This window comes from Zootermopsis nevadensis, unplaced genomic scaffold (assembly GCF_977971745.1).
Source record: "Zootermopsis nevadensis isolate Lab colony 2312 unplaced genomic scaffold, Znev_1.0 Znev_ptg000025l, whole genome shotgun sequence".
Classification (NCBI taxonomy): domain Eukaryota; kingdom Metazoa; phylum Arthropoda; class Insecta; order Blattodea; family Termopsidae; genus Zootermopsis; species Zootermopsis nevadensis.
The window spans coordinates 11,966,681-11,989,255 of NW_028259157.1; the positions used below are offsets into that span (position 1 = coordinate 11,966,681).

At 40.2% G+C, this 22,575-nt stretch overlaps 1 protein-coding gene across 2 annotated transcripts in view; it reads left to right on the top strand.

Annotated features, from left to right (window-relative positions):
* The window catches only part of AGBE (1,4-alpha-glucan-branching enzyme), a 14,088-nt gene extending 4,282 nt beyond the window's left edge, over positions 1-9,806 (top strand). Inside the window, exons 5-15 of one of the 2 annotated variants that reach the window (XR_002544210.2) lie at positions 25-169; positions 882-972; positions 1,965-2,174; positions 3,037-3,108; positions 3,427-3,598; positions 4,391-4,600; positions 5,280-5,451; positions 6,962-7,146; positions 7,870-8,118; positions 8,449-8,595; positions 9,309-9,806. Coding sequence is in view for 1 of the 2 variants with exons in the window: in XM_022071512.2 (XP_021927204.1) it covers positions 25-169; positions 882-972; positions 1,965-2,174; positions 3,037-3,108; positions 3,427-3,598; positions 4,391-4,600; positions 5,280-5,451; positions 6,962-7,146; positions 7,870-8,118; positions 8,449-8,493 (1,551 nt within the window). In the remaining variant the exon portion in view is untranslated. Of the gene's footprint in view, positions 1-24; positions 170-881; positions 973-1,964; positions 2,175-3,036; positions 3,109-3,426; positions 3,599-4,390; positions 4,601-5,279; positions 5,452-6,961; positions 7,147-7,869; positions 8,119-8,448 lie in introns of both variants that reach the window. The other variant, XM_022071512.2, reaches the window with a different exon arrangement.
* Positions 9,807-22,575: the final 12,769 nt, after the last annotated feature.

The following is a 22,575-nucleotide window of genomic DNA, read 5'->3' on the forward strand; positions in this document are numbered from 1 at the left end:
GTGACTTTTATTTTTGTCTTCCAGAAATATCAATTTAAGCATGACAGAGCAAAGAAGCCACTGAGTCTCCGCATCTATGAATGTCATGTAGGAATTGCAACAGAAGAGCTGAAAGTTGGGACTTACAAGGAATTTGGATCAAAAATCATCCCAAGGATAGTAAAGCAAGGTGAGACTTCAACATGTTCCAATTTTACATATTTCCTTTATAATTATTTTTAAAGTAAAACGTGTTTTTTTATACTGCGATAAAGCAGACAGCAAGAGCAAATCAGAAATAAATACCTTATTTAATTTTCCTGCTGCTTAACTAAGCATGAGATAATGCAGATGTGTGGTGAGTCAGGTATAGCTTCATGCATTGTTAACTTCATTGTTACATGCAGGTGAGTGGTTAGCTTTTTGCTCCAGCTGCTTTGTCCTTCAGGAACTTGAGCAATTCAAGTGTTGGAACTGAAATTTCATAGACACATGGAATAAGGGCTTTCTTCAAAATTATTAATGAATGATTTTGTTTCATTAAATGTCATCCAGGCAATAATCTCGGAATATGAATAATAAAATGAGTAATAATGCTGTATCACCTTGTTCTATGGGGTCTTAACTCATAATATCCAGGATCTAATCCAAAGGAAAGTTAATTGTCTGTGATACTGTCGGCAAGTTTTATCTGTAATTTTCTCGTGTTACAGGAATAGTGGTGCTACTTCAATTCTGACGATACAGCTGAATTAGAAGTGCACTTGTAATTGTAATCATTACTTTGCTATTCAGCTTAAATTTGCACCACGTTTTCAGAAGAATGGTTATCATAGTTGATCATAGGTTTTCTAAATTAATTGCATTGTAACTGTTTCATCATTTTATTCATTTGTTCCCAGGCTACAATGCCATTCAGTTGATGGCAATAATGGAACATGCTTATTATGCCAGTTTTGGTTACCAGGTAACCAGCTTCTATGCTGCTTCCAGGTAAGCATGTATTTCTTAATGTTCACATAGACGAAAAACGCGAAATTATCGAGAAAGAACGACGAGGACTAGAGCAAGTGCTCCGAAAGAGCGCGTTGCTCTAGTCTTATACTAAAACAGGTTGTCTGGTCATTGAAGTAAACACGGTATGATGATGGGAACAGTGTATATGTGTATTTGTGATTGTTATCAATCATATTTATATGAGGTGTTGGATTCTTTCATTGCAGAATCTATCTGGTAAATTTAGTTGTTACTTTGCTGCTGGCATTACGAAGAAATGTGTGGAGTGCGATAATTTTAAAATGACTGTTGTATTGTTGATTTAACAGTTGGTTATGTGTATGAAATTCTATCTTGCAAGGTCTTGATATACAACGTTTCAGATATATAGAATTTTCAGGCACTAAAATAATTTGATATAAAGCAATAGGTAATTAGTAGAATTCAATCTGGTTATTTAAGATGACATAAGTTTGAAGAGTGTAATTCCAAAAGTTGCTCAATCCATTAATGGAGTTTTTTGAAAATAGACTTCTTGGAAGCAGAATTTAGTAAGGACTGCATTTGGATGGAAAACATGAAAACAGACTGAGCAAGTTTCAGAACGAGACTTCTGTTGTATGTAGATTTAATACTGAATGATGAGGATTTTAGGGTAACAGCCTCTGCAACTTACTGAAGTAGAAAAGAAAATATTAGGATGGGAGATATAACAGTGTATTTGTATATGACATGAGAAACAGTAATCATGTTAACAGTTTCCATGCTACAAATTGGATTAATCACTTTAAAACAGATCCTTTACAAACGTCTTTGTGTGTGGCATTATGAATAAAGAGAAAACAAACTTTGCAGCATTTTTCAAACTGAATTTATAAACTACCATAAAAATTATATGAAAGAAATCTTTCTCCAGAAAATTTTTGCATGGAAAGGGTTAACTTATATGGTCAAAGTAATGTAACAGAAAGTGTTATTTGTTTGTACAGTCGCTATGGAACTCCTGAAGAACTGAAGGAGCTGATTGACATCGCGCATGCCCATGATCTGTACGTGCTGCTTGATGTGGTTCACTCACATGCCTCCAAAAATGTCCTTGATGGCCTAAACCAGTTTGATGGAACAAACAGTTGTTTCTTCCACGATGGCCCCAGAGGTGAACACTGTCTCTGGGGCAGTCGCCTCTTCAACTACTCTGAGTCAGTATTGTTATATTATTTAACCATAAGTGATTGAGAAAGCTGGGTACTTTTAGTCTGACAGTTACATTTAACGTTATGCATTATGCATCCATTTAAACAATACCATTAATCTGGTACTAGACTCTGTCAAAAATGGAGATTTTTTTAATAAAAGACTGTTAATTTACAAATAGAGATTTTATTGTATGTGAATTTGTGTGTTTGTTTATTAACATTTATTGAAATTGCACCCCTTATATGCTGCAACCATATACTGCATATATTCTGTGAACAAAATGTATATTAACTCTTTATTGTCTAACTTTTTAAATAATATTAAAATATCTTTTTAATTTATATTCTCTTATGGTATAGTAGTTTATGCTTCAAAAGAATGAGCAAAAGGAAATAAATTGCAGTCATTTTATACACACACACATATTTATATATCGTATGTCCATACAGTAAATGTTTATACTCGTACTAGATGGGATTTAAGTGGTCGTCTTTGAGTGCCATTATGTACAGAATAAAAGTACCTAGAGACTAGACTCTGGAACCGATGTTGATATCGAAAAGGAACTCATGCTAGTAGAATTTGTTCATTATCTTACTGATGGAACCATCACAGATATTATGGGATGTTGTGCCATAGTCTGGCAGAAATTAACTGACATTTCAGAGGTGTTTACTGAGATTACTCTGACGATAGAGGCAGTAAGCACTCTGAAATGTTGTTTAGTTCCTACCAGACTGCACAGTGCAATGCCTTCATACTTGTCACATCGAGAACCTGAAATTGGAACCATTACAGTATTGCAGTTTTAAAAGGGAAGTGTATATAATATTAAGTTAACCTGTATTTAAATTTGTTTTTCAGGTATGAAGTGTTGAGATTTCTGCTGTCCAATCTCCGATGGTACTGTGAAGAGTACCGTTTTGATGGCTTCAGGTAATTGGATGTGTTCATGTACTGACGAGGGATTAACTCAGGATACCAAACATGATTTTACTTGTATTTATGTCTCAGATGTGTCCGCTTTGAATGTTTATGTAATCCCAGTATAATGATCAGAGCAAGAAATGGAAGTTATGTTAGAAACATAAAAATTTGTTTGACACTTATACAGAGTGGAGTCTCAATAGCATCAATAGGATAGTTCTAAAACGTTAGTGTTGTTTTCCCCTTACGTATATAGCTGACATGAGAAAGCCTCCCCCCCAAATTATAGCATTAGCTTACTTGTAATATAGTTGTCTCTATTGGCAGGTTTGATGGTGTCACATCTATGTTATATCATTCCCGTGGAATTGGTGAAGGTTTCGGTGGCCATTATGATGAGTACTTTGGTTTGAATGTTGACACCGAGGCACTGGTGTACTTGATGGTGGCTAACCACATGCTTCATGAGTTATATCCAGATGTCATTACCATTGCTGAGGTGAGATATACATGGTAGAATCACTGTAGGTATTATAGAGAAACAAAATTGATCAATTTGACTGTGTGTTACTCGAGTTATAGGTTATTTAATATTACAATACCATATAATATCTTTGATTTGAAGTTTTTTTGGCAGTGAGAGTTCAGATTATGGTCTTCCTGGTTGTGACACTATGTATCTTGTAGGTGAATACCAACATTTTGGAGGATTATATTGCCTTCAAAAGATTTTGATCTACCTAGCAGTCCACGTGGCATTATAACCCATAAACCGAACATATGCATTATGACTGACACCCTACATTTTACATGTTTTGTTGAATGCAGTATTGACAGGCTGATAAAAGTGTTGTGAGAAAGGTACTAATCTTACCGTGTTTCTTGTCCCACATTCATTTCACTGACACTTGTATCTATTCTATTTATAAATATAATATAATAACACATATATGTACTGCATGTAAGGTAATTTTCAGATTAGATATCATAAAATGTAATGTCTTAAATTGGCCATGTCCTACTTCAGGCGCTTAGTAGCTGGCTTTTCACTGCTACAGCTTGGGTTCAGACCCAGGTCAGTACAGGTGGATTTGTGGTGGACGGACTGGCACTTTGACATGGTACCTGCAAAGTTTGTTTTTTCCTGTCAGTATATTCCACTGCTGTTCCATATTTATTCATGTATTGTCTAGGGCCCAGTAGTGGCTGCAGTTTCACTGAGACAGTCTCTCTTCCACTGCACCAATAATATCAGTCTCTGAAATTGTCTTTTTTATGGTATATCTTTCAGGATGTGTCTGGTATGCCAGGAATGTGCCGCCCTGTGTCAGAGGGAGGACTTGGGTTTGATTATCGACTTGGTATGGCAATTCCAGATAATTGGATAAAACTTCTGAAGGAAGTAAAAGATGATGATTGGAATATTGGCAATATTGTTCATGCTCTCACAAATCGACGGTGGCAGGAGAAGACTGTTGCTTATGCAGAGTCACATGACCAGGTATTTAGATCTAAGTGTTCACTTGTGCAAATATTATAAGAACAGTTTCAATGAAAATGCTTGATTGGCCAGAGTGATTGTTTGTACTGATCTGTTTTTTAAAAGGTGGACGTTGCAAAATGAAATTAACCAGACAGTTTCAGATTTAATCTCACTTGTATGTGTGTGAGTGAGTGAGTGAGCGAGCATACATTAACTACACTTCAATTTATGTACTTGTTATTATTTTTTACATAATACACAAATGAAATGAACGCTTGGAAACAGAAATAAGTCTTCATATTTAATTATTTTAGTCACCCTCTTTTAAACCTCCTTGATTGGGATAAAACACAAAATTATGACTTTGATATTGTTTGTAGGTACATGGTTTATGAATAAACAGTTGAAATAGTCTTGCACTGACTTATTATAATTAAATATTTGTGCTTAAAGTTTACCTAGACTTGCATTCATGAGGTTCCCAGTTGGAACCTCAGCTCATTTGCCAGCTATTCTGATTCATTTTCTGATCTCGTTGATGCTAAATAACCTCGGCAGTTGAAACATCGTGTTTAAAGAACGTATGAATCAGTCATTTATATCCTTCCACCATGATGTGATGGTGTATAACCTCAGTAAATAACTTTAGGTGTTTTAATTTTAATTTGTCTTTAACACTATTTGTATGTTGTTCAAGGCCTTGGTTGGTGACAAGACAATTGCATTTTGGCTAATGGACAAAGAGATGTACACACACATGTCAACAGCTTCTGAGCCATCGGCAGTCATTGATCGAGGATTAGCACTGCACAAGATGATAAGGCTGATCACACATGGATTGGGAGGGGAGGCATACCTCAATTTTATGGGTAAGTAAGGGCCACCATTAACTGATACTGAAGCAGTGGGAGCTTTTCCACTTACTGATGCAAGGTAAAGAGCCTGGATGTGCTGGGGGGATATGGTTCCTACTCATTCTTGGCCTTGGCACTAGATGGAGGTTAGTGGTCAGTACCACACCCTGGCTGAGCTTTGTGTCTGGGGAAAGGACCACCCTGGTATACATTGGATAGGAGACTTGGTGGGCTCCAGAACTGGTCTGGAGACTAGAAGGAAAATCCATTTTCCCTTCTAGGGATCAGACCCTGGTTATCCAATCTGTTGTCAGGCACTATACTGACTGAGGTATGCCAACTCATGTATCAGATTACTGTTATGCTGAATTAAGCAGAGGGATCTTGTGCGTTGCCATTAACAAGTGCGTCTGGTGGAATATGAAAAAAGGTCAGCCAGATTGCATTAGGATAGATACATACACTCAATGTGCATTGTCCTATGAAGCTGGGTTTCACTTTATGGCAATGTTCTACGTAAGCGATAACAAGCGAGCTACCCGAGCTGCATAAGCAGCATGGGGTGTCATATGAAGCGGGGAATTGCTTGTTGTGTCCTATGTGAGAGACCGCAATAGAAGCACACAGCCTTCCTGCGCATGCACCTACCCTGTATTGCACAGTCAGAGCTTTCTTGCGAATGCTTACTGGCCAGCGCAGCAACTGACGCGAAAATATCAAAATATTTGATCTCGGACTTTGGCCACTTCCCTCTCCTGACCGCTTTGCTGGAACCTAGGACAGCGCCACACAAACAGCCAGTTTGATATTTCCCCTTTACCAACGCAACTCGCACCGCTCGCATTTAATCGCTCACATAGGACAGCAGGTAAACGTCAGCCTAAAGTTTTTGTGTTGATCAGCATTAATGCCCACACTTCCATCAACTTGAATTCATATGACTGAACATCTGAAGAGAGACAGTTCTAAAGGTAGAGCTTTTGCTCTGTAAAGTAAGTACCAGCTTGTGTAATAAAGTGAAATATTTGTTATTTTAAAGTTTTACTGTAGAACATGAATTATCTTGATATACTGCTATGAGCTACGTATCTTCTTTCATATTCTGTTAGTATTACCACTTAACTGTCTTACATGTGTTGTACAGGTAAGGTGTTGATTTTAAAGGTATGAATAGTGCTCTTAAGTGTTTGAGCATTTAATATCATGGAATATTTGCTTGAACTGATGAGCCGGGATAGCTCAGTCAGTATAGTGACTAGCTACTGGCTGGACGACCAGGGTGCAGACCGGCTCTGGGGCCCAGCCAGCCTCCTCTACAATGGGTACCGGGGTCCTTTCCCGGGGGTAAAGCCGGCCAGGGCGTGATGCTGACCACTCACCCCCATCTGGTGCCGAGGTCAAGAAAGAGAGGAGCTATACCTCCACTCACCCCAAGCGCCTTTACGGCACGTAGCGGGACAAACTTTACTTTATTTGCTTGAACTGTAACAGCTATAAAGTAATACAACTTCCAGAATATTTTCAGGCAATGAGTTCGGACATCCTGAATGGCTTGACTTTCCACGGGCCGGAAACAATGACTCATACCATTATGCACGTCGTCAGTGGCATCTGGTGGATGATGACGTGCTGAGGTATAAGTTTCTGAATGCATTTGATGCTGACATGAATGGTCTGGAGGAACGCCACGGGTGGCTGCACAAAGATTCGGTAATTAATAATTAACTGCGTTTGCAAGAAGATGATACTTACTGCATGAGATTTACAAAGTGTGGCATAAAAGAAATGGGACTTATTTTTTCACCTAACAGGTAGCCCCACTAGTTAAATGGCATGTGTTAGAATATGCGACTGGTGTTCATTTTATTTTGCAATAGCTGTAAGTGTCTGTTGAAGCACTGTTTGCATTGTTTTGAGCCTTTGTTAGTAATTGATTAATGCATTTTTAAAACACAGAATGAGCATTGAGTTTTCATGAAAATGGCAAAGAATCCACAGACATTTACAAAGCACTCTTACATGCTTATGTGGATGAACTGTGCAGAGCTTATTTTCTTGTGTGGGATTAAATGTTTTTCAAGTGAGGAGGGAAGACAAACCATTAAAATTAAAGGTAATGAATGATGACTGATATGGCCAACAACTTCAAGGACTGATTCAGGTGTGAAAAATATTGCTTGTGTTATGTGTAACGATTGATTATGTATTTGGACATCAGCAGATGAACTAAATATGAATAGGTAAATTGTAAATTATGTTTCTCCAACATCATAAATGATGTCATTCTGTGATGATGGAAACAGAGAAAGTCTTTGAAACATTGTACTTCTGCCTTAAATTCATACACCTGTTTGCCAAAGAGGATTCTGTCACTGATGTATAATTATTAATTTGGGATTGGCCAAATATGTGATAACATTTAATTGTTTTTAGGGGTATGTAAGCTGGAAACATGAGGCTGATAAAGTTGTGGCTTTTGAACGAGCAGAGCTTCTGTTTGTCTTCAACTTTCATCCGACCCAGAGTTTCCCTGATTATCGCATAGGAGTGGAGGTGCCTGGAGAATACAGGGTAGTCCTCGATACAGATTTTGAAAAATATGGAGGCTTCTATCGAGTGGATTCAAATGTTCCACATTTCACTTATCCTGAAGAGTTTGCTGGTAGAAGGAATTCAATCAAGGTAAAAAGGAAGTCATATCATTGTATCTTTTTGGTTTTATTTTACGTGCTTTATTCTGTTGTGTTTGAGGTTAGGAATTGAAAATGTAACTTCCGTATTACTGGATATGTGAGACTCCCATGTATGAGTATTCTTAATTTTTTTAAATGCTATCTTTGTATTCACTAGTTTTGATTAATAGAAAGTGTTGGTCATTAAAATTTCCCCTCCATTCTTTATTCATTATCAGACCCATAACGTTAATGCCAGAAGATACATGAATTCCATCGTAATATTGTCTTAGCAATATTTTATATACAGCAAGATAACAATTTATGAAAAAATTTTCAGCTGTACTTGCCATCACGCACAGCACAAGTGTATGAGCGAGTTTAGTTCCTGCAGGCGTGTGATTGTATACATTTGTCAGTAGTTCGGAACTTCTCTACATTCTGCGGCATCTGTATGATTGTAATAGAACCACTTTCTCATTTCAAGGTAAGTGAAAGTCAGCACTCACGTAGTAAAATTTATGTATATTTGAGACTGGATTTGAAGTTATCTGATTAACCCTTTAAAGATCAGTGTTAACTATATGTAGAATATATAGTTAAAGACTGTAATCTTGCGACTTGCGGGGTGAGGAGGAAAGACGGCGTCTGCCTTTAATGCTACGGACTTCCTGCCTTCCTTGCAAGTCTCAAGATTGCAGTCGTACACTGTACTTTGATAACCAATAACTCAGAATTTTTCCACTGAGATTGATGTGATTATCATAGTAAACCATTTATTACCCTAAACAGCTGTAACATAGCAATCTTTGTATTGGAGAAGCATTGTGTTTTGTTTGAAATGAGACAATTTTTAAATATCCTTAAGATGTGCTTCATCTTCAAAGGGTTAATTGGATATACATCTTGATGCTTGTTTCCTACGTGATGTAACAAGATTGCTGTAAATTGTGTATTCATATGAATTCCGTGGATGAAAGAAGGATTGGCTTTCTTTTACTTTTCTGGAGAACCTACGCTGTAAAGGGTTAACTGCGCAGCTGGTGACTGCAACCCACATACCAAAGTATATTCATTATGCTGCATAATGAGTTGTCATACGTTCTGGAATGATTGACCTTCCGAACTAGTTTAAAATTATTCAAACATGCAAATTCACATATACAATTGAATTGATTCTGACTTGATTTTGTGTTTCAGTGTTCTCTTATTCTGGGCTTCTCATATACCAATGCCAAAATTAAGTTATGTACTGTAACGGAAGACAAGTAAATAAGTTCCTACAAAATTAAGTTTTACTTGTTATATTTTGTTTTGTCCTCAGATTGAGTCTGTAAAATTAATATAGTTTTCCCAAAGGGAATGTGGAAGTTATTGAAAGCAATAGAACATAAAAATATTTACGCTTGTCTCATACTAGTTTTATAAAGTTCCAGAGAAAGTCACTCCTTACTATAAAAGTACAAATACAACACAAAATTCAATTACATAGCCAAAAGAGTAAAACTCAAAGATTTGTTCCAATAAATGGTAGTTTAACTCTTGTATATTTAGACAGTAACATCATTTCTATTCCAGATTGACTTATTTGTGTTGTGTTACTGACTAAGGAAGTGTTTGGAGAGATTCTGTCTGTAATTGCTTCTACACATTACATTATAAAGAAATTGTATGCCAAATAAATAATGATGCACACCATGTTGTTAAAGACTTTGTTCATATATTTGACATAGTGGTTAAAATACTTGAGTGTGGACTTTACAAAACTTCAAAAATTAATGACAAAGATAAATATTCAGCCGAATTTCAGTTATTATATATTGCTGAAAAAACTTAAATTGACGGTAGGCAATATACAGATAGAGTTTACTCAGATATACAGTCTAGTTTATTATGAAGCCGGGTCCCATGCATTATTATGTTAAATTTCTGCATAGTAGAGTATGAGAAGCTGATGGTTTGCTGCCTATCTTTCCCCTGCAGTATGACCTACCTTAATACAAAGTAAAGTCTTGAAGTGCCTGCCTACCTTTTGCTTCTGTTATTCTCTGAGAACGAATTGCATACTGCATTCTGACATTCAGATTGTCTTCAGGCACACTATTTGAAGAATGCTTTTTTTGCTTGTGCTAATATGCCTTTAATGTCTTCCTTCCTTCATCATATTTTGTGATTTTGCTTTTTAAATAACAGAATTCCTTCACTTCTACTGTGTCTTTCCCAATTTTGATATTTAATGGATCAATATTCTCCTTTCTGCTGCTCCTCAACTTTTGTCTTGCTTTTTTTATCCTTAAGCCCAATTGCTCACTGAGTACGGATATTGTATGAAAAGCGCACAAAATCAAAAAAATTTGAAATATTTGAATCATTTTGGAATGTGAAGTTCTTCAATCTTTTTTGTTTTGTGCGCTCTTTGGACAATTACCAGCGTTTTTGATTTTTTGAAAATTTTGAAATAAATTTTGAATGTAAAATTTTTCAATTTTTTTTTTTGGTTTTGTGCGCTTTTTGGACAATTTGCAGCATTTTTTGGTTTTTTGAAAATTTTGAAATTTTTGAAAAATTTCCACCACCTGATGCCTTGCAGGACCGGTCTCTGTCGGACAGTTTCTGATGTACAGTGTCTCTGACGAATGCGGTGTGTGCCTGACTCGGCCTGTGCACGGACCGGTCTCTGTATGACGGGCTCTGACTTGCCTTCTCTAAAAACACTGGTGCGGCGACAACACGTAAGGCAGAGACCGAGTCCTGCAGAGGCCGGTTGGTACAGACACCGAGGCAGGCAGCAACCGGGCGAGATAGAGGCCGAGACCGGCAGAGACAGAGGTAGTCATTCACCGAGTTTGGCAGGCATCTCTTGGGGAGTGTTTAGAAAAAAATGTTGAAATTTTTCAAAATTTTCGAAAATTCAAAAAATGCTGGAAATTGTGTGAAAAGCGCACAAAACCAAAATTTCTTGAAAATTTTTAGTTTTCTTCGCGTTTCATGCCATTTGCAGCCATTTTTAATTTTTTTAAAATTTAGACAATTTTTGAGAAATTTCAATTTTTTCGAAAATTTTCGAAAAATGGAAAAACGTGGGAAATGGTCCAAAACGCGCACAAAACCAAGAATTTTTGAAAATTTTCAACTTTTAATATTTTTTCGAATTTTCAGAAAATTTTCGGTTTTGTGCGCATTTCAGAGCGTTTGCAGCGTTTTTTGATTTTTCGAAAAATTTGAAATTTTTTTCTTCTAAATTTGACCTGGCTCATCCCTATCAGGACTAGACTCCGCCGGGCTGTCTATTTCACACAGTCTCAGCCGTACTCAGTCTGTGAGTCAACCGGTATCTGCTGTACACGGTGTGTGATTCCCCAGGTCTGTGCTTGACTCCGTCTCTGGTTAACAAGGTCTCTGCGTCACTCGTCCTGTGCCTCACCGGTCTCTGCTTGATGCGGTGTGTGCATCAGCCTGTACATGCTTGACTCGGTCTCTGCCTCACCCCATCTCTGCTTCCCATTTTCTGTGACTCACCACGTCTTCGCCTCACTCTCTCTGTCTTACATTGCTCTGCTTGTTTCGGGCTGTGCCTCACCCGGTCTCTGCTGAACCAGGTCTTTGCACAGACGGCCTGGCATATGTCGGGTGATACAGAGAAAGTATCTTGCAGAGAGCGAGTCCTTTAGACACCGCGTCCGACAGAGAAAGGGATCGGCAGTGACCGGGTCGTGCAAAGGCCGGTCCTGGCCTGGATATTGTGGAGAGACTTGTGACAAAAATATAAAATTTTTCGAAAAATCGAAAAACGTAGGGCATCGTCCAAAAGGCGCACAAAACCAAACATTTTTGAAAAATTCTGAATTCAAAATTTTTGTCGACAATTTCGAAAATTTGTGGTTTTCTTTGCGTTTCACGCCATTTGCAGCCATTTTTAATTTTTTTAAAAATTCGACAATTTTTGAAAATCTTCAAAGGGGTACCCCTTTGAGAAATTTCAATTTTTTCGAAAATTTTCGAAAAATGGAAAAACGTGGGAAATGGTCCAAAACGCGCACAAAACCAAGAATTTTTGAAAATTTTCAACTTTCAATTTTTTTTCGAATTTTCAGAAAATGTTCGGTTTTGTGCGCATTTCAGAGCGTTTGCAGCGTTTTTTGATTTTTCGAAAAATTTGAAATTTTTTTCTTCTAAATTTGACCTGGCTCATCCCTATCAGGACTAGACTCCGCCGGGCTGTCTATTTCACACAGTCTCAGCCGTACTCAGTCTGTGAGTCAACCGGTATCTGCTGTACACGGTGTGTGATTCCCCAGGTCTGTGCTTGACTCCGTCTCTGGTTAACAAGGTCTCTGCGTCACTCGTCCTGTGCCTCACCGGTCTCTGCTTGATGCGGTGTGTGCATCAGCCTGTACATGCTTGACTCGGTCTCTGCCTCACCCCATCTCTGCTTCCCATTTTCTGTGACTCACCACGTCTTCGCCTCACTCTCTCTGTCTTACATTGCTCTGCTTGTTTCGGGCTGTGCCTCACCCGCTCTCTGCTGAACCAGGTCTTTGCACAGACGGCCTGGCATATGTCGGGTGATACAGAGAACGTATCTTGCAGAGAGCGAGTCCGTTAGACACCGCGTCCGACAGAGAAAGGGATCGGCAGTGACCGGGTCGTGCAAAGGCCGGTCCTGGCCTGGATATTGTGGAGAGACTTGTGACAAAAATATAAAATTTTTCGAAAAATCGAAAAACGTAGGGCATCGTCCAAAAGGCGCACAAAACCAAACATTTTTGAAAAATTCTGAATTCAAAATTTTTGTCGACAATTTCGAAAATTTGTGGTTTTCTTTGCGTTTCACGCCATTTGCAGCCATTTTTAATTTTTTTAAAAATTCGACAATTTTTGAAATTTCAATTTTTTCGAAAATTTTCGAAAAATGGAAAAACGTGGGAAATGGTCCAAAACGCGCACAAAACCAAGAATTTTTGAAAAGTTTCAACTTTTAATTTTTTTTCGAATTTTCAGAAAATGTTCGGTTTTGTGCGCATTTCAGAGCGTTTGCAGCGTTTTTTGATTTTTCGAAAAATTTGAAATTTTTTTCTTCTAAATTTGATCTGGCTCATCCCTATCAGGACTAGACTCCGCCGGGCTGTCTATTTCACACAGTCTCAGCCGTACTCAGTCTGTGAGTCAACCGGTATCTGCTGTACACGGTGTGTGATTCCCCAGGTCTGTGCTTGACTCCGTCTCTGGTTAACAAGGTCTCTGCGTCACTCGTCCTGTGCCTCACCGGTCTCTGCTTGATGCGGTGTGTGCATCAGCCTGTACATGCTTGACTCGGTCTCTGCCTCACCCCATCTCTGCTTCCCATTTTCTGTGACTCACCACGTCTTCGCCTCACTCTCTCTGTCTTACATTGCTCTGCTTGTTTCGGGCTGTGCCTCACCCGCTCTCTGCTGAACCAGGTCTTTGCACAGACGGCCTGGCATATGTCGGGTGATACAGAGAACGTATCTTGCAGAGAGCGAGTCCGTTACACACCGCGTCCGACAGAGAAAGGGATCGGCAGTGACCGGGTCGTGCAAAGGCCGGTCCTTGCCTGGATATTGTGGAGAGACTTGTGACAAAAATATAAAATTTTTCGAAAAATCGAAAAACGTAGGGCATCGTCCAAAAGGCGCACAAAACCAAACATTTTTGAAAAATTCTGAATTCAAAATTTTTGTCGACAATTTCGAAAATTTGTGGTTTTCTTTGCGTTTCACGCCATTTGCAGCCATTTTTAATTTTTTTAAAAATTCGACAATTTTTGAAAATCTTCAAAGGGGTACCCCTTTGAGAAATTTCAATTTTTTCGAAAATTTTCGAAAAATGGAAAAACGTGGGAAATGGTCCAAAACGCGCACAAAACCAAGAATTTTTGAAAATTTTCAACTTTTAATTTTTTTTCGAATTTTCAGAAAATGTTCGGTTTTGTGCGCATTTCAGAGCGTTTGCAGCGTTTTTTGATTTTTCGAAAAATTTGAAATTTTTTTCTTCTAAATTTGACCTGGCTCATCCCTATCAGGACTAGACTCCGCCGGGCTGTCTATTTCACACAGTCTCAGCCGTACTCAGTCTGTGACGCAACCGGTATCTGCTTTACACGGTGTGTGATTCCCCAGGTCTGTGCTTGACTCCGTCTCTGGTTAACAAGGTCTCTGCGTCACTCGTCCTGTGCCTCACCGGTCTCTGCTTGATGCGGTGTGTGCATCAGCCTGTACATGCTTGACTCGGTCTCTGCCTCACCCCATCTCTGCTTCCCATTTTCTGTGACTCACCACGTCTTCGCCTCACTCTCTCTGTCTTACATTGCTCTGCTTGTTTCGGGCTGTGCCTCACCCGGTCTCTGCAGAACCAGGTCTTTGCACAGACGGCCTGGCATATGTCGGGTGATACAGAGAACGTATCTTGCAGAGAGCGAGTCCGTTAGACACCGCGTCCGACAGAGAAAGGGATCAGCAGTGACCGGGTCGTGCAAAGGCCGGTCCTGGCCTGGATATTGTGGAGAGACTTGTGACAAAAATATAAAATTTTTCGAAAAATCGAAAAACGTAGGGCATCGTCCAAAAGGCGCACAAAACCAAACATTTTTGAAAAATTCTGAATTCAAAATTTTTGTCGACAATTTCGAAAATTTGTGGTTTTCTTTGCGTTTCACGCCATTTGCAGCCATTTTTAATTTTTTTAAAAATTCGACAATTTTTGAAAATCTTCAAAGGGGTACCCCTTTGAGAAATTTCAATTTTTTCGAAAATTTTCGAAAAATGGAAAAACGTGGGAAATGGTCCAAAACGCGCACAAAACCAAGAATTTTTGAAAATTTTCAACTTTTAATTTTTTTCGAATTTTCAGAAAATTTTCGGTTTTGTGCGCATTTCAGAGCGTTTGCAGCGTTTTTTGATTTTTCGAAAAATTTGAAATTTTTTTCTTCTAAATTTGACCTGGCTCATCCCTATCAGGACTAGACTCCGCCGGGCTGTCTATTTCACACAGTCTCAGCCGTACTCAGTCTGTGAGTCAACCGGTATCTGCTGTACACGGTGTGTGATTCCCCAGGTCTGTGCTTGACTCCGTCTCTCGTTAACAAGGTCTCTGCGTCACTCGTCCTGTGCCTCACCGGTCTCTGCTTGATGCGGTGTGTGCACAGCCGGTACATGCTTGACTCGGTCTCTGCCTCACCCCATCTCTGCCTCCCATTTTCTGTGACTCACCACGTCTTCGCCTCACTCTCTCTGTCTTACATTGCTCTGCTTGTTTCGGGCTGTGCCTCACCCGGTCTCTGCTGAACCAGGTCTTTGCACAGACGGCCTGGCATATGTCGGGTGATACAGAGAACGTATCTTGCAGAGAGCGAGTCCGTTAGACAAGGCGTCCTACAGAGAAAGGGATCGGCAGTGACCGGGTCGTGCAAAGGCCGGTCCTGGCCTGGATATTGTGGAGAGACTTGTGACAAAAATATAAAAATTTTCGAAAAATCGAAAAACGTAGGGCATCGTCCAAAAGGCGCACAAAACCAAACATTTTTGAAAAATTCTGAATTCAAAATTTTTGTCGACAATTTCGAAAATTTGTGGTTTTCTTTGCGTTTCACGCCATTTGCAGCCATTTTTAATTTTTTTAAAAATTCGACAATTTTTGAAAATCTTCAAAGGGGTACCCCTTTGAGAAATTTCAATTTTTTCGAAAATTTTCGAAAAATGGAAAAACGTGGGAAATGGTCCAAAACGCGCACAAAACCAAGAATTTTTGAAAATTTTCAACTTTTAATTTTTTTTCGAATTTTCAGAAAATTTTCGGTTTTGTGCGCATTTCAGAGCGTTTGCAGCGTTTTTTGATTTTTCGAAAAATTTGAAATTTTTTTCTTCTAAATTTGACCTGGCTCATCCCTATCAGGACTAGACTCCGCCGGGCTGTCTATTTCACACAGTCTCAGCCGTACTCAGTCTGTGAGTCAATCGGTATCTGCTGTACACGGTGTGTTTTTCCCCAGGTCTGTGCTTGACTCCGTCTCTGGTTAACAAGGTCTCTGCGTCACTCGTCCTGTGCCTCACCGGTCTCTGCTTGATGCGGTGTGTGCATCAGCCTGTACATGCTTGACTCGGTCTCTGCCTCAGCCCATCTCTGCTTCCCATTTTCTGTGACTCACCACGTCTTCGCCTCACTCTCTCTGTCTTACATTGCTCTGCTTGTTTCGGGCTGTGCCTCACCCGGTCTCTGCTGAACCAGGTCTTTGCACAGACGGCCTGGCATATGTCGGGTGATACAGAGAACGTATCTTGCAGAGAGCGAGTCCGTTAGACACCGCGTCCGACAGAGAAAGGGATCAGCAGTGACCGGGTCGTGCAAAGGCCGGTCCTGGCCTGGATATTGTGGAGAGACTTGTGACAAAAATATAAAATTTTTCGAAAAATCGAAAAACGTAGGGCATCGTCCAAAAGGCGCACAAAACCAAACATTTTTGAAAAATTCTGAATTCAAAATTTTTGTCGACAATTTCGAAAATTTGTGGTTTTCTTTGCGTTTCACGCCATTTGCAGCCATTTTTAATTTTTTTAAAAATTCGACAATTTTTGAAAATCTTCAAAGGGGTACCCCTTTGAGAAATTTCAATTTTTTCGAAAATTTTCGAAAAATGGAAAAACGTGGGAAATGCTCAAAAACGCGCACAAAACCAAGAATTTTTGAAAATTTTCAACTTTTAATTTTTTTCGAATTTTCAGAAAATTTTCGGTTTTGTGCGCATTTCAGAGCGTTTGCAGCGTTTTTTGATTTTTCGAAAAATTTGAAATTTTTTTCTTCTAAATTTGACCTGGCTCATCCCTATCAGGACTAGACTCCGCCGGGCTGTCTATTTCACACAGTCTCAGCCGTACTCAGTCTGTGAGTCAACCGGTATCTGCTGTACACGGTGTGTGATTCCCCAGGTCTGTGCTTGACTCCGTCTCTCGTTAACAAGGTCTCTGCGTCACTCGTCCTGTGCCTCACCGGTCTCTGCTTGATGCGGTGTGTGCACAGCCGGTACATGCTTGACTCGGTCTCTGCCTCACCCCATCTCTGCCTCCCATTTTCTGTGACTCACCACGTCTTCGCCTCACTCTCTCTGTCTTACATTGCTCTGCTTGTTTCGGGCTGTGCCTCACCCGGTCTCTGCTGAACCAGGTCTTTGCACAGACGGCCTGGCATATGTCAGGTGATACAGAGAACGTATCTTGCAGAGAGCGAGTCCGTTAGACAAGGCGTCCTACAGAGTAAGGGATCGGCAGTGACCGGGTCGTGCAAAGGCCGGTCCTGGCCTGGATATTGTGGAGAGACTTGTGACAAAAATATAAAATTTTTCGAAAAATCGAAAAACGTAGGGCATCGTCCAAAAGGCGCACAAAACCAAACATTTTTGAAAAATTCTGAATTCAAAATTTTTGTCGACAATTTCGAAAATTTGTGGTTTTCTTTGCGTTTCACGCCATTTGCAGCCATTTTTAATTTTTTTAAAAATTCGACAATTTTTGAAAATCTTCAAAGGGGTACCCCTTTGAGAAATTTCAATTTTTTCGAAAATTTTCGAAAAATGGAAAAACGTGGGAAATGGTCCAAAACGCGCACAAAACCAAGAATTTTTGAAAATTTTCAACTTTTAATTTTTTTTCGAATTTTCAGAAAATTTTCGGTTTTGTGCGCATTTCAGAGCGTTTGCAGCGTTTTTTGATTTTTCGAAAAATTTGAAATTTTTTTCTTCTAAATTTGACCTGGCTCATCCCTATCAGGACTAGACTCCGCCGGGCTGTCTATTTCACACAGTCGCAGCCGTACTCAGTCTGTGAGTCAACCGGTATCTGCTGTACACGGTGTGTTTTTCCCCAGGTCTGTGCTTGACTCCGTCTCTGGTTAACAAGGTCTCTGCGTCACTCGTCCTGTGCCTCACCGGTCTCTGCTTGATGCGGTGTGTGCATCAGCCTGTACATGCTTGACTCGGTCTCTGCCTCAGCCCATCTCTGCTTCCCATTTTCTGTGACTCACCACGTCTTCGCCTCACTCTCTCTGTCTTACATTGCTCTGCTTGTTTCGGGCTGTGCCTCACCCGGTCTCTGCTGAAACAGGTCTTTGCACAGACGGCCTGGCATATGTCGGGTGATACAGAGAACGTATCTTGCAGAGAGCGAGTCCGTTACACACCGCGTCCGACAGAGAAAGGGATCGGCAGTGACCGGGTCGTGCAAAGGCCGGTCCTGGCCTGGATATTGTGGAGAGACTTGTGACAAAAATATAAAATTTTTCGAAAAATCGAAAAACATAGGGCATCGTCCAAAAGGCGCACAAAACCAAACATTTTTGAAAAATTCTGAATTCAAAATTTTTGTCGACAATTTCGAAAATTTGTGGTTTTCTTTGCGTTTCACGCCATTTGCAGCCATTTTTAATTTTTTTAAAAATTCGACAATTTTTGAAAATCTTCAAAGGGGTACCCCTTTGAGAAATTTCAATTTTTTCGAAAATTTTCGAAAAATGGAAAAACGTGGGAAATGGTCCAAAACGCGCACAAAACCAAGAATTTTTGAAAATTTTCAACTTTTAATTTTTTTTCGAATTTTCAGAAAATTTTCGGTTTTGTGCGCATTTCAGAGCGTTTGCAGCGTTTTTTGATTTTTCGAAAAATTTGAAATTTTTTTCTTCTAAATTTGACCTGGCTCATCCCTATCAGGACTAGACTCCGCCGGGCTGTCTATTTCACACAGTCGCAGCCGTACTCAGTCTGTGAGTCAACCGGTATCTGCTGTACACGGTGTGTTTTTCCCCAGGTCTGTGCTTGACTCCGTCTCTGGTTAACAAGGTCTCTGCGTCACTCGTCCTGTGCCTCACCGGTCTCTGCTTGATGCGGTGTGTGCATCAGCCTGTACATGCTTGACTCGGTCTCTGCCTCAGCCCATCTCTGCTTCCCATTTTCTGTGACTCACCACGTCTTCGCCTCACTCTCTCTGTCTTACATTGCTCTGCTTGTTTCGGGCTGTGCCTCACCCGGTCTCTGCTGAAACAGGTCTTTGCACAGACGGCCTGGCATATGTCGGGTGATACAGAGAACGTATCTTGCAGAGAGCGAGTCCGTTACACACCGCGTCCGACAGAGAAAGGGATCGGCAGTGACCGGGTCGTGCAAAGGCCGGTCCTGGCCTGGATATTGTGGAGAGACTTGTGACAAAAATATAAAATTTTTCGAAAAATCGAAAAACATAGGGCATCGTCCAAAAGGCGCACAAAACCAAACATTTTTGAAAAATTCTGAATTCAAAATTTTTGTCGACAATTTCGAAAATTTGTGGTTTTCTTTGCGTTTCACGCCATTTGCAGCCATTTTTAATTTTTTTAAAAATTCGACAATTTTTGAAAATCTTCAAAGGGGTACCCCTTTGAGAAATTTCAATTTTTTCGAAAATTTTCGAAAAATGGAAAAACGTGGGAAATGGTCCAAAACGCGCACAAAACCAAGAATTTTTGAAAATTTTCAACTTTTAATTTTTTTTCGAATTTTCAGAAAATTTTCGGTTTTGTGCGCATTTCAGAGCGTTTGCAGCGTTTTTTGATTTTTCGAAAAATTTGAAATTTTTTTTTTCTAAATTTGACCTGGCTCATCCCTATCAGGACTAGACTCCGCCGGGCTGTCTATTTCACACAGTCGCAGCCGTACTCAGTCTGTGAGTCAACCGGTATCTGCTGTACACGGTGTGTTTTTCCCCAGGTCTGTGCTTGACTCCGTCTCTGGTTAACAAGGTCTCTGCGTCACTCGTCCTGTGCCTCACCGGTCTCTGCTTGATGCGGTGTGTGCATCAGCCTGTACATGCTTGACTCGGTCTCTGCCTCAGCCCATCTCTGCTTCCCATTTTCTGTGACTCACCACGTCTTCGCCTCACTCTCTCTGTCTTACATTGCTCTGCTTGTTTCGGGCTGTGCCTCACCCGGTCTCTGCTGAACCAGGTCTTTGCACAGACGGCCTGGCATATGTCGGGTGATACAGAGAACGTATCTTGCAGAGAGCGAGTCCGTTACACACCGCGTCCGACAGAGAAAGGGATCGGCAGTGACCGGGTCGTGCAAAGGCCGGTCCTGGCCTGGATATTGTGGAGACTTGTGACAAAAATATAAAATTTTTCGAAAAATCGAAAAACATAGGGCATCGTCCAAAAGGCGCACAAAACCAAACATTTTTGAAAAATTCTGAATTCAAAATTTTTGTCGACAATTTCGAAAATTTGTGGTTTTCTTTGCGTTTCACGCCATTTGCAGCCATTTTTAATTTTTTTTAAAAATTCGACAATTTTTGAAAATCTTCAAAGGGGTACCCCTTTGAGAAATTTCAATTTTTTCGAAAATTTTCGAAAAATGGAAAAACGTGGGAAATGCTCCAAAACGCGCACAAAACCAAGAATTTTTGAAAATTTTCAACTTTTAATTTTTTTTCGAATTTTCAGAAAATTTTCGGTTTTGTGCGCATTTCAGAGCGTTTGCAGCGTTTTTTGATTTTTCGAAAAATTTGAAATTTTTTCCTTCTAAATTTGACCTGCTCATCCCTATCAGGACTAGACTCCGCCGGGCTGTCTATTTCACACAGTCTCAGCCGTACTCAGTCTGTGAGTCAACCGGTATCTGCTGTACACGGTGTGTGATTCCCCAGGTCTGTGCTTGACTCCGTCTCTCGTTAACAAGGTCTCTGCGTCACTCGTCCTGTGCCTCACCGGTCTCTGCTTGATGCGGTGTGTGCATCAGCCGGTACATGCTTGACTCGGGCTCTGCCTCACCCCATCTCTGCCTCCCATTTTCTGTGACTCACCACGTGTTCGCCTCACTCTCTCTGTCTTACATTGCTCTGCTTGTTTCGGGCTGTGCCTCACCCGGTCTCTGCTGAACCAGGTCTTTGCACAGACGGCCTGGCATATGTCGGGTGATACAGAGAACGTATCTTGCAGAGAGCGAGTCCGTTAGACAAGGCGTCCTACAGAGAAAGGGATCGGCAGTGACCGGGTCGTGCAAAGGCCGGTCCTGGCCTGGATATTGTGGAGAGACTTGTGACAAAAATATAAAATTTTTCGAAAAATCGAAAAACGTAGGGCATCGTCCAAAAGGCGCACAAAACCAAACATTTTTGAAAAATTCTGAATTCAAAATTTTTGTCGACAATTTCGAAAATTTGTGGTTTTCTTTGCGTTTCACGCCATTTTTAATTTTTTTAAAAATTCGACAATTTTTGAAAATCTTCAAAGGGGTACCCCTTTGAGAAATTTCAATTTTTTCGAAAATTTTCGAAAAATGGAAAAACGTGGGAAATGGTCCAAAACGCGCACAAAACCAAGAATTTTTGAAAATTTTCAACTTTTAATTTTTTTTCGAATTTTCAGAAAGTTTTCGGTTTTGTGCGCATTTCAGAGCGTTTGCAGCGTTTTTTGATTTTTCGAAAAATTTGAAATTTTTTTCTTCTAAATTTGACCTGGCTCATCCCTATCAGGACTAGACTCCGCCGGGCTGTCTATTTCACACAGTCTCAGCCGTACTCAGTCTGTGAGTCAACCGGTATCTGCTGTACACGGTGTGTTTTTCCCCAGGTCTGTGCTTGACTCCGTCTCTGGTTAACAAGGTCTCTGCGTCACTCGTCCTGTGCCTCACCGGTCTCTGCTTGATGCGGTGTGTGCATCAGCCTGTACATGCTTGACTCGGTCTCTGCCTCAGCCCATCTCTGCTTCCCATTTTCTGTGACTCACCACGTCTTCGCCTCACTCTCTCTGTCTTACATTGCTCTGCTTGTTTCGGGCTGTGCCTCACCCGGTCTCTGCTGAACCAGGTCTTTGCACAGACGGCCTGGCATATGTCGGGTGATACAGAGAACGTATCTTGCAGAGAGCGAGTCCGTTACACACCGCGTCCGACAGAGAAAGGGATCGGCAGTGACCGGGTCGTGCAAAGGCCGGTCCTGGCCTGGATATTGTGGAGAGACTTGTGACAAAAATATAAAATTTTTCGAAAAATCGAAAAACGTAGGGCATCGTCCAAAAGGCGCACAAAACCAAACATTTTTGAAAAATTCTGAATTCAAAATTTTTGTCGACAATTTCGAAAATTTGTGGTTTTCTTTGCGTTTCACGCCATTTGCAGCCATTTTTATTTTTTTTAAAAATTCGACAATTTTTGAAAATCTTCAAAGGGGTACCCCTTTGAGAAATTTCAATTTTTTCGAAAATTTTCGAAAAATGGAAAAACGTGGGAAATGCTCAAAAACGCGCACAAAACCAAGAATTTTTGAAAATTTTCAACTTTTAATTTTTTTCGAATTTTCAGAAAATTTTCGGTTTTGTGCGCATTTCAGAGCGTTTGCAGCGTTTTTTGATTTTTCGAAAAATTTGAAATTTTTTTCTTCTAAATTTGACCTGGCTCATCCCTATCAGGACTAGACTCCGCCGGGCTGTCTATT